Genomic DNA, 19,899 nt, shown 5'->3' with positions numbered 1-19,899 from the left:
CCAAGAGCATGACACAAGGAAAAGTCTGGAACGAGGAAGTCGAAGACGGTAAGAGACCTCGGCTTGCACAACTCATTCCTCCCCGCCCCTATTGAAATAAAACACTTGCATGCGATTGAGGAGGATACAGTTCTTCTATGCCAGGAAAGGAGATTGAAGGAGGTCACAAAGACGAAATATATCTACCGTTAACGCGTTCGGTGCTGCACCCAGTGCCCGCAGTGTCAGGGCGCGGTCCTGGGACACAGTTGCTCAGCTGCTCTACCTTTCCCTTCTCTGTCCCTCTCCCTCTCCCCCTCCCCCTCCCTCCCTCCCTCCCTCCCTCTCTCCCTCCCTCCCTCCCTTCCTCCCTCCCTCTCTCTCTCTCTCTCTCTCTCTCTCTCTCTCTCTCTCTCTCTCTCTCTCTCTCTCTCTCTCTCTCTCTCTCTCCCCTCCCTCCCTCCCTCCCTCCCTCCCTCCCTCCCTCCCTCCCTCCCTCCCTCCCTCCCTCCCTCCCTCTCTCTCTCTCTCTCTCTCTCTCTCTCTCTCTCTCTCTCTCTCTCTCTCTCTCTCTCTCTCTCTCTCTCTCTCTCTCTCTCTCTCTCTCTCTCTCTCTCTCTCTCCCTCCCTCCCTTTCTCCTTCCCTTTCTCCCTCCCTCCCTCCCACTCTCTCTCTCTATCTCTCTCTCTCTCTCGCGCGCGCGCGCGCACGCTCTTTCTATGTCACTGTCACGCGCGCGCTCTCTCTCTCTCGACCGACCGACGTAACATAATTCTCAAAGTGACCCTACTCCTGGCTGGACCAGTGCAAAGTTACCATTATGCGTGCATGTACGGTACACATCTGCACGCACACACAGAGCCAATTAGTGGAAGTAAGTAATGTGGCTGCTGACCAATTCAACCTCTGGGGTTTTGTCAATCACTGACAAAAAAAAGACTACTATAATGAGTATGTATGTGTAGAGAGCTGTTGAGTAGAACAGGGTATGTTCAATAAAACTCAGTGTGCACCAGTTGTCCATCACATGACCTAGCCGCAGCAGAATATCTACATTGCACACCGCCTTGGCATACATGCATGTAGAAGCCGATCGATCACTGGTGTTTACAAATGGTCAGGTAGCGGAATAGTTTATACACTGAGTGATCATTATGGAGTGCAATAAGCGTATCGCCATCCACCATCAACTGGCGGACAAGGGATGTACTCGACGTCAACGGCAAGACAGAACACTGGCCTGTACACGTACTGCAATCAACACACATGACACCTTCCACAAGTACACCAACATCAGAGATGGAGCACCACCATGGCATGGCTATCGTGTTACCTACAGCAACCGATGAAAACTCGCCAGGCATTGCCACACCAGCAGTCCCAGAGATGTCCACTTTGATCTCGAACCATGATGACATTCGCGGATCCGCCTCGCTTACATCCAATTTCATGATTGACCAATGCGTATCATTGGGGTCCCAGCTTGGTATCACAAACAGAGTACCGTCAGTGCTGCAGATGCTGACCGGCGGCTCCGGAATGCGGACCGGATCCAATTTTGCCCATACTGCACCATCATGTCTGGTATCTAATGAAATAACTCCTAAGAAATGGTTGCGCCATAAGCATACTACTAGAAGCGCTGACTGGGTTATAAATACATCCCCAAAAGGCGTGAAAGATGTATTCATACCCGTAGCTTGTACTGGGATACAATCACATTGTATTTCTCTAGTACATTCTCCCTGTAGATCTACAACATAGATATTGGGGCTACTCCCATCCCAAAAATCACTACTTGCATAGTACATGTTTTCATTGTGAAGGCAAAAAGATCTGCAAGGGAAAAAGAGTGGGGTGTCAAATTCGAGTACTCCTGTCCATGCCACCTCAAGACTTTCGTTCAGAGGTTGAGTAGACCGGTAGAGCACTCGTTTTTCCTCTTCCTGGCACACAATGTAAGCATGCCCATTGTACATGGTACAACGATGGAAATCTTGCCAGCTATCAGGTAGACGGCCACGGAAAGACCACTGCAGATTATCAAAAACACAAAAGAATAAAAGAATGGAAAATGGATGGAGCACATTTTCCAGCACAGCTCTGATCAAGATGTGGCATGCATTTTCTGACAGGGTAAGCTACTTGCGAAATACACCACTCCTCACTGCAAGTTGCAACTATACCTAATAGTGAAGAATATTGTGCATTGTGTCTTTTGCACAAAGATAAATAGAGAGTGGAGCAGACGAATGCTAGTTAGGAGGAGGAGGAGCTGGAGGGGGGGGTGGGTGGGTTGGTTGGGTTTCTTTTTCAATTCGTTGCCTCAACAGTACATGGGGTGCACAGGGATGGGGAGGAAGAGGAGGAGAAAGTAGAAGAAGAGGTTGGCTATGCAGTGATTTTGGTTCATGAAAATAACTGTTTCCACAGTTAGACATGAGTAGATGACACTCACATCGGCTTCATTCTGCTCGGAAGTTTTCCCTTGCTGAATCATAATGTTGTATCCTGACCATCCACACTTCATTGTAATTAAAGATTTGAGTATCACTGAAGTCGCTGCAACCTCTTCTTACAAATATGATTGCATTAAATTTAATGAAATACAACGGCGCACCATACCCCACGTTAAATGTTTCAAGGGGTACATATCTCCTCCTCCTCCCCCCCCCCCCCCCCCCCCAAACACACACACCTAACATGACCAGACCTAAATCTGTCCCTGCGTTACCTATGATGTTTGCATCTACAGGGGCGTCGGAAGGTAATTTAGTGTGGTACGGTCAGCCAACTGAAGTACAATTTACTCGTGGGTGAGGGATGGCTGAGCCGAAAATTTTGGGAATTTAGAGCCCAAACCAGTGCATTTTATTGATTCACAGGGTACTTGGGGCAAATAGTGGTACGGGCAATACCGTAGTGACCGTACCGTGTCCGATGCCCCTGATCTAGTCTCTTCTTACCTGGTGCTTAAGTGGCGGTTGGAGAAACAGCTTATCGTCAGCTCCCTGGCTTTCTACTGCATGTCCAATATTGGCAGAGACGTCTTGTTCAGGTTCTGCAGGAAAGGAGACAAAATATGAAATGAAAAAGAATGGCAGGAAAACAGATTCGAGCCTGAGGCATTTCTCTGCACTGTCCCGAAGTCACTATTCCGTACTGTGATGATAACATCACTCTTTTGAAGTACACAAAATTCTGAACTCTCTTGCTCGAAAAGGTTCTTTGTGACAAATACAATCATACAAGTGTTGGCGTTCCTGCCGAGTGACTCGACACTTGACTGACACACGACTGCTGTCTAGAGCATACCAGGAGCACGTCGAACCTTCCACTCCCCAAACCTGCAAGAAAGTACCACTCCTTGCCCGACATGAATATCGTGCGCTCCAGACGGCAGCAGCTGTTAGTCAGCCAAGTGTCAGTTATTCGGCAGAAAGTATGAGCTGGAACATTAGGAGGTGCCACTTTCTTGAAACTACAATGTAAATGAAAAACCGAGATAATTTGACATTAATGTGAGATTCCCATTTGAGCGACATGAGGGAGGCCAGAAAGAACAACACATGTATTAAGCCTAGCGAACACACACACACACACACACACACACACACCTTCCTCCTCCTTCTTCCACTGCCATGACCGGCTGTGCGGCCTCATACGGGGCAGACCAGGAGACGTGTTGTCCACCGGGCGGGGAACGCCATACTCAGCGCACGCGGGCCGTGCGAACAGCGTTACACTTGTGCCTCGCAATATCCTGTGGCCGACGAAAACTGCGCGAGCAAGTGCCACAGGTGAGGGGCTTCGCCACAGGCTCCATGCGGGACTGGACAATAGCGTCGACAGCGTCACGGCAGGTGACCCGCCATCCCTGTCGATCTTGGACGATGTCATCAAGCTGCTCCAGAGGAATGTCAACAGCCATCAAGTCGCACTTCGTTGAATCCTTCTAGCGCTTACGGGGTCCATGCGGTGGACGTTTGGAGGGTAACTCGTACAGCAGCTGACGAGGGATCCGATCTTGCATGCGGGACACGTGGCCAAGCCATCGAAGTCGGCGGACTCTGACTTTATCCGCGATCTACTCCATATCGCCCCACATCCTGCGAACCTGGAGAGAGGAGATGTGCTCCTCGATCTGCCGGCCACGATTTATCCTCAGGATGGAGCGCACACACTGCAGGTGAAAGGACTCCAGGCGACGGACATCACGCTGCCTGACGGTCCAACTCTCAGATCCATAAAGAAGACCGCCAGGACAGTCACTCCATACACAATGCGCTTGATGGCGATGCTGAAGTCATCACTGCCGAAAACCGACTCCCGCAGTGTACAGAACGCACCCGATGCAGCAGCAACTCGCCGAGACACATCAAATGAGCTCCGGGCGTCTGGCGTAACATGACAACCGACATAGCGAAAGGCCTCAACGTGGTCAACAACACCATCCAAAGGGGTCTGGTCGGCATCCACAATACCAGCCCCAGCCGCCATGAATTTGGTCTTGGACATATTGACACTAAGGCCAAACGCACCTGCTACATCCCTGAACGAGGATAGAGCCCTCTCAGCACCAGCATGCCTAACTGCGAGCAGAGCTGAATCATCCGCAAACTGACACTCCGTCAGCCGAATTCTGCGATGCTCTGCCAATCTGGTGTTGAAAAGCCGCTCTCTCCGAAACTGGATGAGTGGGATCTCCAGCTCACCATCATCAGCAATCACGCCACGCTATCTCTCAAAGACTGCACATATGTATAGGTTAAACAAAACTGGGGCCATAGTGCAACCCTGCCGCAAGCCGTTCTCAACCCGAATCGGTGCAAGCAGGTCTCCACCCACACGAATACTGGCAGTCATGTCGCTATGGAAGGAACTGATGATGGTGATCAGACTCCCTGGGACGCCAAGTCTAGCCAACACTCTCCACATAGCACTCCGCGGAACCGAGTCGTACGCTTTCTTCAGATCGATGAATACAGCGAAACCTTTCGTTGCATGTTCGTGCAACTTTTCCAGGATCTGCCGCACAGCAAACACCATATCCGAACAACCACGGCCCCTGCGGAAACCACACTGCGAGTCAGGCAAGCACCTTTCTCTGAGAACCTACAGACGACTGGCAATCATGCGAGCAACTAGCTTTCCAGCCACATCAAGTAATTATATCCCACGCCAGTTGTCGCAAGACCCCAGGTCACCCTTCTTGGGGATGGGGACGAGGATACCATCAGACCAATCCTGTGGAACGCTGCCAGTCTCCCAAACCACCTGGATCAGTTCATGCAACTTCGCAATTAGGGTAGGGCCACCGTACTTCAGCATCTCCACAGATATCTCGGATCCGCCCCCTGCTTTGCCACACTTCATCCCTCGCAATGCACGCCAAATCTCATCACACTCAGGCACCACACCAAGCTCCGTCATAACCGGCCGCTGCTCGATCCATTCCACTACCTCCAAGTCATAAGCATTGGCAATGTTCAGGAGGCCATCGAAATGTTCACGCCACCTTCCACCGGTGGCCTCAGCCGTGTCACAGATCGCTCCTTGCTTGTTTCTGATAGCAGTTGTTGTACGGGGACGCATTCCACCCAAGGTAGTCTTGATGTTACCGATACACTCCCAACCGCTCTTCGCCGTCAAGCCAAACCATTCACAATCATTTGCCTGTCTCAGCAGCCAGTCTCGCTTCAGCCTCCGCATGGTGCACCGCGCCGCACTACGAGATTTCTTGTGCAATTCCAGATCACTGGCCTTCCGCGTTGACATCCAGGTCGAGTAACAACTGTCCCGATCACGGAGTACCGACTCGATCTCAGTGCGCTTGTCTGTAAACCCTTCTGGCTGTCGGCGTCTCTCCCGACCCAGGCAGTCGCTGGCAACGTTGATGGTGGTCGTCTTGGGGGTACTCCACCACTCCTCGATGGACGGATTCGGGGTCCAAACCTTCTCCAGCGCAGCATCCATGCCCTTGGAGAATCTCTCACACGCAACCTTCATATCCTCCGGAGCACCACTACGCAGGTGCGACACAGCAATGGGTTTCGATCGACCAACACCATTGCGGGAGACATGTGAACTGGGCATGGCACCTAGACGATGTTTCATGCCTAGAAGCTTATGGTCAGTGTCGCATTCCGCATTACGTATTACTTGGCAGTCCAAACACTGCGACCGATGTGCTTGTGGTATGATGCAATAATCAATACAGTGCGGTTGCTTGTAGCGTGGATGAAACCAGGTGTGTTTATGGATTTCCTTCTTCTTGAATAATGTGTTGCATACAACAGCTCCATTTTGTGCCAAGAAATTGAGCAGCTCCTCTCCTGCTGAGTTCATACGACCAAAACCATGCTGCCCCCGCACGTCACTCCACTCATCATCCACCTCGCCAACTCCAACTCTAGCATTGAAGTCACAAAGAATGCAATACTGGTCTGACTTTGGAACGCTGTCAATGAACGTCTGCAAGCTGTCATAAAACGCAGTTTTTTCAGCACGCGGTCTGGCGACCGTCGGTGTATATCCGACAGCGATGTGAATACACAACGGCAAACGGTTCCGTCCACACTCAAATTTGACTCTGGCGGAAATAAATCTCGAGCTGTGCCCCTTCCACTGCGAGCCACCGCGAACAAATGCGCCCCTGCAACGACCGCGCAATACAATTGCAACTCCTTCACCCCGCCTCGCCGACTCCCCATCAGACGGAGTCGGACGGCCACTCGCCAAGACGAGACAGTCGTCGACTTGGTAGGAATTAGTTTCAAACCAGAGGGTCTCCTGAAGTCCAACGACGTCCATGCTGTAGCGCTGCAGTTGCCGGCAAAAAGGATCGATTTTTCTCTCCTCGCGGAGTTGTCTTTTTGAATTTTTGATATTTTTTGAGGCAGTGTTCAAATCGCCGTCCACGTTCACCAAAGTTCTGACGTTCCACGTCCCCATAGACAACACAAAGCTGGTGCACGTTGTGAGCCGAACTCTAACCGGGGTTCGCAGAGCCTCCGCGCTCAGGCGGACGAGGTTCAGTATGAGTGGTCACATTGGAAGTGACCATGGTGTCGACACTGATTTATTTCCTCGCCCGCGACGACAAGATGTACGTCGTCTTGTTCAGCGCAACCTATCTAATACTCCTGTCACCAGGGCTGGCTCTGGCCTTGGCCAGAAGCCAGCCCGTGGCTGAAAACTACTTGCAGAAGACAGAGGAAAAAATCCCCAACCGTCACTCAACTCAACAACTCAGAACACGCACACGCACACACACACACACACACACACACACACACACACACACACACACACACACACACACACACACACACACACACTGTACTGTACTGTACTTGTCCACTGCCACAATTGGTCACGGGGGTCTCCCCGGGAGAGGGGAGAGAGGAACTCAAAAGGAATGTTGGAAAGAAGACTCAACTGGCTATTGAACCGCACAACGGCCGACACCCCCTGAAATCCCCAAACTATGGGTGGACTTGAAAATGATCCCACTTACGGGCTCACCATACCTCAGTAAGTGGGTGAGGACAAGATGCAGAAAAAGGATTCACGGCATCAGGGTATCCATCCTGGGATCTAACCGCAGTTACCCCTGCCCCCAGTGCAGGTAATACTTGCTACTAGTGTGGGTGGCTAAATCAGAGTGGATCTGATATAAGCTTCACTTGCACCAGTGACAACATAAGAATTAATCTAGCCAGAAGCAGTCCATGGTCAACAGGTATGTATACTTCAAATAGAAAGTATATGAACCCTGCAACCAACAAAGGTGGCAGTTACAACAATACACCTTCAAGCAGCCGAACCTGTTGGCAACAGACCCAACACTATCTGGCATATGTGTACCCACCAACCGGACTAGCTGGCACACACACAGACACATAGACACACACACACACACACACACACACACACACACACACACACACACACACACACACACACACACAAACACACAAACACACACACACACACACACACAATATGTACACATGTGCATTGTGATGGACCAATGTTTCATCACAACCATATTGGTGCACTTACGATCAACGTGAGCAGAGGTCGAAGTTGCCTTACTTGCCGCCACACCTAAGAAAGACCGCAACAGGAAAGGCAAAGCATAATTTTACGACTGCAGGGTCACTTGTTTTCCTTATGTCTTAGGTGAGATTCACAGAAGCATTCTTGCAATGCTATGTGCGATACGAAAGGATCTGCGACGTCGCCGTGCGATGCAAACTCACAAATTACCATTCACAGAAGAAGTCAGCAATGCAACGACGCCTTGCTGACGTGCCCCAAAGCTCAATGCAAATGTGTACGTCACTGTGGCATTTGTGTAGTCGGGTACAGCTTGTACAAATCTACAAGCAACTCTTGAACCTTTTCGTACAACTTTGTTGCGAAGGTCAAAACCGTACATCATATCGCATGTCACACGGCAGAAGTTGAGCCAAGCAGTGGCAAGCTCTACTTCTGCGATGGGCCAGTTGTGACGGCTGAGTGAGCTGCGCGATCGGTGCGTTTTGGGAATATCCTGGTTTTAAGGCCAACGCATCGCGCGTCACATCGTAAAAATGCTTCTGTGAATACCACATAACAGCGAGTAACGTTGCTGGTGCGAAGATGCAAGAGATTTATATGCCCCCCCCCCCCCCCTCACACACACACACGCACATCACCTATATAGGGGAATACCCACCACAGACTTGCTGAAAATTCTACTTGCAGCAAAATGGCCTCGGGAGGTTCAGTACAAAGGCAGGCTTTTCTGAAGGACCACAAGTTCATCAATACACGCACCAAACCGTCCTCCGATTATTCCGATGCGGCAAAACGCACTATTTCTCTTCATTGTGGTCCAAGTGACATTGCCAAAATGATATGGCATGTGTGATTTTATAACACGATGTAAATATTATCGCCGATGCACACCGGTTCACAACAAAGACAGCAGGGCCCAATAAACACAGTACACGCAACACAACCACAAAACAATGGAATTGATTGAACTCACCACGTAGAAACTCAGGCAGTGCATTCAAGCATGCTCCATCATCATCGAAGACGAGCTTGGTCAGTGCAATCACTGCTTGCTGTACGTTCTGTTGGTCAGCCACAGCGACAGACAGCTCATCTCGGTCGAAGGATGGGTATCTCTTGGAGAACTCTTCAACCAAGCGCTTCTGGTCATCAGGAGTAATACCTGAACAAGAAAACAAAGAGTTTCGGACTTTTTGCTCCAGAGGTAAATTGAAGCATATCAAGGAAGCTGTTTGGTTGTAAACACTACTTTGTTCTGTCAAAAGGATCTCCTCGAAAACTTGTTTGCGGCCAAACATTATGGACCGAAATGTGCATGTAGTAACCACTTTCCCACACGACAGCCAGTCGTCTGTTGACTAGTCATGACCTCCCTATCATCATGGAACCAAGGCTTAGGAATTAACTTGCTGCTATCGGTGCATTCCTATTTCCTACAGTACCAATCCGTCTTACCTTCGCCACTGCATGCCGTGGGACGGAAATTGAAGACAACTGCTCCGTCCACAGTTGACACTTCGAGAATGTGCAGACCAGCGAGCAGGCTAGATTGATCCTTACAGAACTCCCAGAGCCTTGCATGAGCCTTTGCAGACATCTGTACAAACACTGCTGTGCCTCCGCTCTCGCCGTGTACACTGTCGGCGTGGATACTCTCATCACCAAGGAGATTACAGAGATTACGCACGACACTTTTAACGAAACTCGGGGCCGTGTGATTATATTCACAGTCGATGATGAACTTCACTATAGACGACCTCTGATCTGTTTCAGAATAATAACAGTGCATATGCATGCACAGTGACACATGCACGTTCACGCATGTACACATCCATCAAGTCAGAGACCGAACAAAGAAGAAAATGGGGAAGTTTAACTGAAAGGGGTGATTGTATTTTTCATGCAAGTAAGCATGAAGTGATAGCAATGAATAGTCCTGAAGAGTAAATAGGTTGTGTCATGAAGTAATGAGGGAGTTGAGCATCATTAACTTGTTAGCATAATTATTATTCGCTATTAGTCTAGCACAAAAAAATTCAATTTTGTATAAGACCAAGATGCGTCCTTTCCACCTGCACTGAACTCTCTGCTCATTCTGCCAACAGTTTCACTTGTGAAGACGCTGTATATAGGCTGAATCACCTTCGTCCAGTGATTTGCAGTCCACACAAACTGTTCTTGACCTGTTCTAAGCGTTTTCATATCCATCAAAATGCATAACGAAGTTTTTGTTAACGGATAAAGTAAAATGACAAACTATCTGGCATCCGGCAGCTTCCGTATCAAGCAATCGCGCAATCATGCTAGCACAGTAATGCTGACCTTTAAACTTCAGTCGTTTGCTGTCACGAATGGCCAGCCTAGTCACAGGGACTAGTTCATATTCAGTGATCTCTGTGATGACCGTGTTCTCGTCGATGAAGCCAGTATCCTTCAAGTACTGCTTGGTCTCTGAAATGCTGCGGCCGTCCGTGGCAGATCCAGTGCCGATGCTGATGAAACAAGGGTGCTTACTTAACTCTCTATGTATAGCAACTGGCGATTTTTCTGCGACAGACGAGAAAGATGCAAAATGGAGAAACACACCGAACACAGTGAAAGCCAGTTCAGATCAGTCTAAACAACGACTAAACGCCTGGACGGGTTTGAGCACACCCATGCCAAGACAAGCCACCGGCCGCACCAAGAATACATTCGCACCCAGCCTCAAGGTTCTATTCATCAGTGATTTCAGTTTGGTCCATGACGATTCCCATACAACAGGAGCGCGTGTGGTGTCTTTCATTGTGGTAGGTCTCTGAAAGGCATGCTGGTGTTGTCTTCATTCACCAGTCCTGAGTGTCCCCCTCCTCCCCCCCCCCCCCACCACCACCACTACCTCTTCCCCCCCCCCCCCCCCCCCCACCACCACCACAACCTCTTCCCCCCCCCCACCCCTCCCGAGAGGTGTACAGAAAGGAGAAGAGAAAGTGGAGGCAAAGGGGGATGTTGTGAATGTGATGTTGGTACGAGTGACGGTCAGTTTATGTAGTCGAATGTTCTCTACTCAATGCTCTGTTTGTTTCATGGAGAAGATTATGTGGGAAAGACAAAGCAATTTATCAGGGACCGCTTTGAAGAGCATTACAGAGAAGCAAGAGTGTGCGCAAACAACGAAGCCCTGGGGAGAGTACCACGCATTGCACCAGCTGCTACAGCACAAAGCAGGGTGGTGGTGGTGGTGGTGGTGGTGGCGGCAGCGGCGGCGGCGGTGGTGGTGAGATATTACCAATCTGCAAACTGTATATTCAGTTTTGATCCTAGAGGGTGGTGGCGTTCCAACGGCGGATGCGGAAAACTCGGCTTCCAGCCGAGTCTCACGCGAACCGTGAAATTTATTATTTAAACTGTATATTCTGATGCACTAGAGACAGGTACAATCTATTGCTCACCAACTCGGCCGTCCGCCCGTGTCACGAGACCCTGGTACTTCTCTGCCTCATCTGCACAGTCTTTCGTGTCATCAATGATGATAGTGTTGGACACCAAGTGGTCGATTTCAGTCAATGCCGCTTGCCGTTGTTCTGAGGAAGACCAAAGCAGGAAAATAGAAAGTCCATGTATCGAGTGACACTCAGCCAGAGGCCAAGCTTTCCGCATCCGTAGGAACCCTACCAACCTTCAAGGATCAAAGCAGAACCGGGATGATAAAAACTTAAAGCAAATTTCTAGTGGACAGAAAATTGCACAGGGTAGAAATCACCTTGCACTCAGTTTATACGTGAGTCATGGCTTAGTGAACATGAAGTACTTACAACATACAAGAACAATTAGAGTGCAAAACCTACTCTAAGTGTTTGCAAGTGGGAAAACGCAATCAATGGCACATTGCACATACAGCTACGTGTAAAAAGTAAATAAAAAAAGTAAATTATCGTGTCCGTTCCCGAAGGGAACTCACGACGGCCGCTAACACCCGGTAAACCCTAGCAGGAGATGCACCGCGTAGCGGTGGAGGTGAGTGGATAAGTCTCACAACCACTGGCAGACGTGCTGAGTAACCCCATTATATAATACCAGCATCCATGTACCCCTTGTGCCTGACCACAAGTTCCCAGTAGACTGTACTGGTAGCAGCATGGCTGGAAAAACCGCTTCCACAGCTACGTGTAGATTGAATTAAAAATTCCATTTTCCACGATAACTTTGGCTCGAGATCAGAAATCAAACAAGACATCAGTAGATACTAGCCCCGTGCCTACCTTCTCCCATGTTCTGCATCCTCAGCAGGTCTACGCCCTTAGGTGAATTTGGCTGTGGTAAGTGGATGGGTTTCTTTCTCTTGTCGAGGACGGTCTGTGATGTGCGCATTCGTGCCACATCCTCGGCAGTGTGGACCACCCGTTGACGTTCCGGTGCTGAGAATTCTTTCATCAGGTCTACCACTTCCTTACAGTCTTTCTTGCATTCTGGCGAAACTGAAGACCACACATGCATGCGCCACCAAACATACCGGTAAAAGGACAAAAAAATTAAGTTGTTAATATGCTTGGCAAAGACCTGCAGCTTCTTCGGCCAGAATACACAACACCACAAGACACGGCTACGCAGTGCAGCCGCTGGTGTTTGGATATCTCGGGAAAGGCCAACTCTCCGTGGGTCCTTGGAATGCAAAAGCTTCTGAGGTGTGGGCATCTTGCATCCCACTCGGAGCCCATGCTTATTGTTCCGCACCCCAACGATGCCCATACTTGGCAACCATCCCGATTTGGCCGGGACCGTCTTGATATCGAGGGTGTTAATAGGCACCCAAAGTGCATTTGTCGCATGCCTTACAGCTACAGTTGTATACACTTTCATACCTAGGTATGTCATTGTCCCGATTTCAGGTATCCAAAGGTAGGCAGGTACGCATCCCACCCCAACATATCCCAACACACAGTCCCCTCACCACCTTCCCCTGCCCAACATCTGGTAGGTTTCACATTTCACAATAGGGTCAGCTGAAGCCAGGGGAGTTTAGTGGCTTGCGCAAGGTGGCATAGAGGCTGGAAAACCAGGGCCTCGCTTCTTCTTTTCCAGCCATGAACGGTTTCCCCAGAACGTCACCAAAGTACTAATGATATCCAACAGTCCTTTCTGGACATGTAGAATTCTGTGAGTACCTCTCAGCCACCGTACTGATAAAGTTGCTACTTACCTCCAACAAAGGCATCCACCGACTGCATGTCATCTAGGAACTTTGAAAAGTTTGCTTCAGGTTCGGTGCTACGCACAATACTACAGAAGGTGTGGAAAGTCTCAGCTGTACCCCTGCTCAGCATATCTAGCAGTCGGTCATTGTGTTTGGCAGAATCATATTCTACTCCCATCAGTTCCTTCTTCTGCGGATCGGTGAGCAGCCCTTCGGCCAGGCATTCCGTGCGGATCGTGCCACAGCTGAGCGCTGCTTTGAGGTGTGGGATCCACTTGCGGAACACCTGGCTTGACCATGGACCTGTGTTGCCTGCTTGACTCTGCAAAGTCAACAGACATAGAGTCATACACACAATGAAGTGAGCATGAAATATCTTCTGGCTGCTGAGTTGAATGGTGTTTATTCGAGGAAGCTTCAGCAGCAGCAACAACAAAAGAATTCAAAAAATAACAACTACAACCAACAACAACAACAACAACAACAACAACAACAACAACAACAACAACAACAACAACAACAACAACAACAACAACAACAACAACAACAACAACAACAACAACAACAACAACAACAACAACAACAACAACAACAACAACAACAACAACAACAACAACAACAACAACAACAACAACAACAACAACAACAACAACAACAACAACAACAACAACAACAACAACAACAACAACAACAACAACAACAACAACAACAACAACAACAACAACAACAACAACAACAACAACAACAACAACAAAAACAACAACAAAAACAACAACAAAAACAACAACAACAACAACAACTTATGCCCCACCACATATACTCTCGCTGCATACTGCTAGCAACGTGCAACCTTCGTATAATTTACGTCGCTCTCGTACTTGGCACTTGCCAACTCCGCGGACTGACCGCTGTCTCCATTCTCCCCTGTACAAGGCCCTTCATTACTTTAATTGCCTGCCCACCCAGCTTCGCGAAATCCCTTCTCGTACTCCCTTCAAATCCGAGATATCCCTGCTATTGCACAACTCTGTATGCTCGTGTAGCGACCACCCTTGCCCGTACACTTAAGTACGCAACTCTGTATGCTCGTGTGGCAACCACCCCTGCCCGTACACTTAAGTAGTCATTAACCCCTAGGCCCTGCCCACCCAATTCTTCCTCACTCTTTCTCCTTTCTTACACTATTATCTCTTATTGGCCACTGGCTATCGTGAGAATAAAGATTTGAAACAACAACAACAACAACAACAACAACAACAACAACAACAACAAACCCTACATTCCCACTCAAATCAGCCCACATCCGCCGAAAGACAATGAATTCACCCTACTAGAAAGGTATTTGTGAAAAATTCACTTGAAGAGTTGTTTCGTTCTAAAAAAATCACGGACAACAATAACACTTTTAGAACCTATGGTCTTCGGGGAGATCAATCGAACTATGCTGATCAAAGAAAGCTGTGATACGTCATAAAAACTTGTTTTACCAATGAACCACAACCTCATGTCTTTGGCTCTTTGAACACCAGTCTCTTTATTGAAATGAACAGGCTGGTGATATTCACCACTTATGAATGCACCAGCAAGTAATTGCACTGCAATATGATCATGAAAAAGCGCCTGGACCTGTTCAAAAGGGCAAATTATAATTCTAACATTACTGCCGTCACACGCAGTTCATTGTTGTAGCAGGAACCGTGGCCTTGACTTACTGATCTCAAGTGAGCACAGACGAGCAACGTTATTATGTGAGTGTGTATACTGCAGAACATGTTATTTTAGGTAGGGCTGAGTCGGGTAGCATTTTCTTCGGGTATCGGGTCCGGGTAGTTTTCCACGGGTAGCACGGGTACCCGATCGGGTAATGTTTCCATGGTAAGACCACAATGCACACCGGCCCCTTCCCTTGCGCACTGGGTAGACATGCGTGAATTATTTGTACACGTACACGTGCACTGTACATGATGTCATCTGCGACCTCGGGCTTTCGGGTACTATTCGGTACCCGACTATCCGAGGTCCTCACGGGCAGCACGGGTACCCGACTACCCGTGCACACCACTAATTATAGGTGTATTAAACTTTCGGTACCAGGGACCTGCCAGGTTTCAGGTGAAATGTAGAATTAGGTGACGAGCTTCCCCTTCACGTACAGTATGCACTCTACGTGTGTAGTGCCTTTTAGGTGTTATCTAATTTTAATTTAGGTACCTGGTTTCTCTACCGAAATCACTGAAATCAAAGTTACATCCTGACCGACAATAACGTGTTTATTTTAAATCGTCCCCCTCTCAAGGGTGACTGCGAACGGCCACCCAGGGTCGAAACCCAAGAGATATAGGGCTCAGGACTGCCAGAAGCAGTATCGGTCTGGTCGTACCATAGTCTTCCATACTTGTTTTGTGATTTGGCAGGGAAATTATGCCTTCCTCAGCAGTTAACATAATGTTGGTGGCCACAAAGTTGGTCCGGTGATAACCCGACCAACCGGACCAGTTCCGGCAGGCCTGGGGTTAGAGTTGCCTGTGCCATCTTCCCACAGCCTACGACTCCCTTGATCACATGACCCAGGATGTGCACCAAGAGTATACAAAACCCAGAGTGTGCAACGTGTGACTCTTTTTCTGCATGGATGTCTATCATGGTGAAGTTCTGCGATTACGTCATAGCTGGTGCAGATTGGTGGCAGGAAATGGCATTGTGCGTAAAACACATATCTCTCGCATGTCCCCATCAAAACATGTGCGGCTCGGAGTAACAGAAATTTCAAAGTTCCGGGAAGTTCCCGGTCCCGGACCGCCCGGAAAAACAAGATATGAGTGTACAGTTGTTTTCATGGATCTGATCATCAACTCACCACCCTAGAAAAACGCAAGGAGTGTGGATTGATGTCGATTCTACTCTGTGCAGACTTCAGTTTTCCATTATATCAATATAACATATTTGCCAGAGTATAGAGTGCATTTTGGAGGAATTACTCCTGGCCCCAAATCGCTGGTGCGCACTATGCTCCAAATATGAAAATTTTAGAAAAATGAACATGATTGTACTTCTAAAAGTTGTGTAATGCATCAAACTGTTACGAAGTGTGCCACCTCTGACCCTGCACAAGCCACCCGAATGCACTTTTTTATGACAATGGTCGCACTATCGTACTGTCTTTATGATTAATAATAGCTTTCAAATCTAAGCTGCGCATTACACTCCGGATATACCTTGAATTGCCAGAACATTACTTAAAATGGGGGTGTGCGTTATACTCCGGCAAATACGGTAAGTAAATACACACTGTGACTACTGTCACTTATAATTATATCTCTTACCAGAGAGTTGGGCTGCGGAGGCGTAGCTGAATCTCCTGTTGCATTCTTGGCGATCGACAAGCCTCCAGTCGTAGATGGAGCAATGAGCTTGGCAGATAAGCTTTCTGCTGGGGGCGCTGACCGCTGTACATGCTGCACTGCATGTCCGCCCGGGTCTTTGCCAACACCTATTGCTGGGTTAATGGCCAAGCTAGCTGCCCTGTCACTAGCGATGGCCACTTGGCGCGGTTTGGGCTTTGGGACGTGATCCGAGGGCAGTCGGATTGCCTCGTACCTATCCGATTCAAAACCAGATGCTAGTGTAGAGACACTAGCAGACCTGAAAGGAGCAGCTTGTCTAGGTTTCGGAGAGGGCTTGGGATCAGCTGGGGCAGATGTCCCCGCCTGGGTGCCTATTGATTGGTTACCGCCAGCCGCTAGTCGTGCGAGGTCACAGAACGGTGGTCGTGGAGGAGACACAGGATCAGAAGTCACTACCGGCTGCACTCTGTGACCTGTGGTGGGATCCTTAGTTTCCACTGTTCTTGCTGTGTTGTGGGGAGTGGCGGGCTTTGGGCGAGTAGGAGGCTGGGGGGTTCGACTAGGTTTTGAAGGTAGAGTTCCAGCCAGTTTCCGTTCCTGGCCGGCTGAATTGAAGGCCGCTATCATTGCAGAGATGCCGGTGGGCTTGGAGGGAGATGCGTGAGTCGCCTGGGGTTTTAGAGCAGGCTTTGTCGGTTTGGGTGCTGTGGCTGGCGGAGATCGAGTTGCTTGGCTGGTTGATGGTGGTGGGTTCCCGGTGAACCGAGCCGGTTGACTTCGAGTTACTCTATTTGCTGCATCTTCATTGCCTGTGTTAGAGAGGACACAGAGAACAGTAAATAGCCGAATCATTTCACAGCCTCGCAAAATGCCTCATTGCATGCACACACACCTGACCTTTGACGCCCATCGCCGGAGGCGATGATAGCAATGCTACGGCAGAAGCCATAGCAACTTGTGCTGGGATTGCACCATTCAACAGTTTGCAAGGCTGAAGAATTGACCGTCACTATTCAGCCTGGTCTACACCATACAGCTATTTGGAGTGACATTTTCTGGCCAGTGAATCCCTATTTTTGGTCTTTTCATTTTTTTTCCCGCACACACATCACACTACATACTCCGGCATGCACTGGCTGTGGGTAACCACCCAGGAGAATGAAAGAAAAGTTAGGAAGAGTCTGTGAAAGAGAAGAAAGACGTGTGTGACCATAATCGTCGGGAATCGAACCCGCAATCCATCGATTGGAAATCGCTGCACATACCACTGCACCATATGGGACACACATACAGACACACACACACACACACACACACACACACACACACACACACACCATGTACCATGTATACGCCCGTCGCAAGAGAAGCACGCAAATCTACAAATGCACTGGATGTGCACCCACAGATTTTCTCTTTATAGCAACGATAGCGGATCTGATTCTGATTGAAACAGATCAAGACAAGCGCCAGATAACTGTCTAATCCACACAACTGGCGAAGCCATGTGAATCGACCCCCCAATGCACACCTGGTCTACACCACACGGAGTACATCGGAATAGGACGGCCAAGACAGTTACCTATGCACACCCTACACTTGCTGGGGTAACCAGTATAGACAGCACGCTGCTTTGATAAAAGCAGACACTAGATGCATTGGTACCTTGAAGTGAAATTGGAGTTATTTTACCAACCAGCCTCGGCAACTGGGTACTGGGAACCCAGGGCCAACAGACGTACCAACAACCTCAGCCATGAAAGCTATATAGTAACGACACACTGGATTGTGGAGCCGAAACTAGTCCAACTTCCAAAAATGCTTTGGCAATAGGGTAGCCTTCCGACAGGTTGGACACACACACACACACACACACACCTTGGACCTTGGACGCCCATCGCGTAGCGATGATGGCTCAGACGCGGCAGTGGGGGGCGTGCCTCCTCAGGTCCCCAATGCGGCCAAAGGGACGGCCACATGCGCAACGGAACTCTTTCGGTCCGGGTGGAGGAGGCTGCTGACGACACAACCGCTTCCAGGTTGGGCGATCCTGGGCTTGATGGAACCATTCTCCCTCTCCGATCTGTGCCGCAGCTAGATCAGTGACAACAACGTCACGCCATCGCTTCTTCGGACCGTGGCGGGGGCGAGTGGCATATAACTCGCCAAATACCATCTGCTGCGGAGTGCGGTGTTCCTCCATACGGGCAATGTGCCCCAGCCAGCGCAGACGATGCTGTCGGAGCAAATCGGAGATGTCAAGAGACATGCCAAATCGCCTGCCCAATTCTGCCGATGTGAGCCTGTCCTCCCACTGCTGGATCCGCGATACACCGAGGATAGACCGAATACAGGAGCGATGGAAGACGGTCAGCCGATGGACGTGGGTAGCCTTCACAGCCCATGTCTCTGCACCGTAGAACAGAGTGCTCAGGACAAAAGCGCGATATACCGTGCACTTAATGTCGATGGATAAACCCCGGCACCGGAAAATCGGGGTCAGGAGGCAACCAAACACACGAGATGCCTTGGCCAAGCGGGAGGTGATCTCCACGTCCAGTGACCCATCGCAACTCACCACACTACCGAGGTAAGTAAAGCCGGAGACCATCTCCACAACTCCACCATCATCGAGGACGACATCAGGTTGTAGGTCCCCCGGGCCGACTGCTATGGCCTTTGTCTTGGCGATGCTGACAGTGAGACCCCACTGAGAGGCACAGGCGATGAACTCGTTTGCCAGGGTCTCCAGATGTTCTCTTGATGTGGTGTATACAGCGGCATCATCAGCGAACTGGGACTCGGTAACTTGGTACGTGTTCAGTCGCGCCTTGGTTGTTCGATCCCCAACAAGCTTCCGGCCAGGGCGTGAGCGCAGGGACACGCCGGGAACAGAAGAGCGGGAACGCCAAGACGACATTACGGCAGCAAAATACAGATTGAATAGGGTGGGGGCAAGAGTACAGCCTTGGCGAAGACCATTGTTAACATATATGTCCTCCGTCAAGCGACCAGATATACGAACCCGAGCCCTCATGCCGACATGTAGGGACCGAATCAAGCTGAGAAGGGTAGGTGGAATACCGAGCTTCCCGAGGACAAGCCACAACGCCTCACGAGGTATGCTGTCATAAGCCTTCTTCAGGTCGACAAATATGACATACAGTGGCGTATCATGTTCGATGGCCTTCTCGATTAGCTGGCGCGCCACAAACACCATGTCGACGCACCCACGTCCCTTCCTAAAACCGCACTGTGACTCAGGCAGCACATCCTCGGACAGTTCCTGAAGGCGATCCTGGATAACCCGTGCAAACAGCTTACCGACTACATCC

General features: G+C 49.5%; 1 protein-coding gene across 1 annotated transcript; it reads right to left on the bottom strand.

Annotated features, from left to right (window-relative positions):
* Positions 1 to 929: 929 nt before the first annotated feature.
* LOC135819656 (uncharacterized) lies at positions 930 to 17,335 on the bottom strand. The gene is made up of 10 exons (XM_065332905.1): positions 16,544 to 17,335; positions 13,227 to 13,542; positions 12,289 to 12,504; positions 11,479 to 11,610; positions 10,370 to 10,594; positions 9,503 to 9,811; positions 9,021 to 9,209; positions 8,048 to 8,092; positions 2,947 to 3,041; positions 930 to 2,013 (listed from the first exon to the last, which is right to left on the bottom strand). The coding sequence occupies exons 1-10, from the start codon at positions 17,189 to 17,191 to the stop codon at positions 1,078 to 1,080; spliced, it is 3,111 nt and encodes a 1,036-aa protein (XP_065188977.1). The 5' UTR covers positions 17,192 to 17,335; the 3' UTR covers positions 930 to 1,077.
* Between the last annotated feature and the right edge of the window lie 2,564 nt (positions 17,336 to 19,899).

The sequence above is a fragment of the Sycon ciliatum genome, chromosome 6 (genome assembly GCF_964019385.1).
Source record: "Sycon ciliatum chromosome 6, ocSycCili1.1, whole genome shotgun sequence".
Lineage (NCBI taxonomy): Eukaryota > Metazoa > Porifera > Calcarea > Leucosolenida > Sycettidae > Sycon > Sycon ciliatum.
The sequence above is the reverse complement of the archived record's forward strand: the minus strand, read 5'-3'. Positions and strand labels throughout refer to the sequence as shown.

Coding starts and splice junctions, on each gene's coding strand:
- LOC135819656 (XM_065332905.1), bottom strand. CDS start 17,191: ATGATAGCGGCCTTCAATTCAGCCGGCCAGGAACGGAAACTGGCTGGA. Junction 9,210..9,502: donor CACGGCATGCAGTGGCGAAG/GTAAGACGGATT, acceptor TTTCTTGTTCAG/GTATTACTCCTGATGACCAG. Junction 8,093..9,020: donor ACTGCCTGAGTTTCTACGTG/GTGAGTTCAATC, acceptor GGTCTTTCTTAG/GTGTGGCGGCAAGTAAGGCA.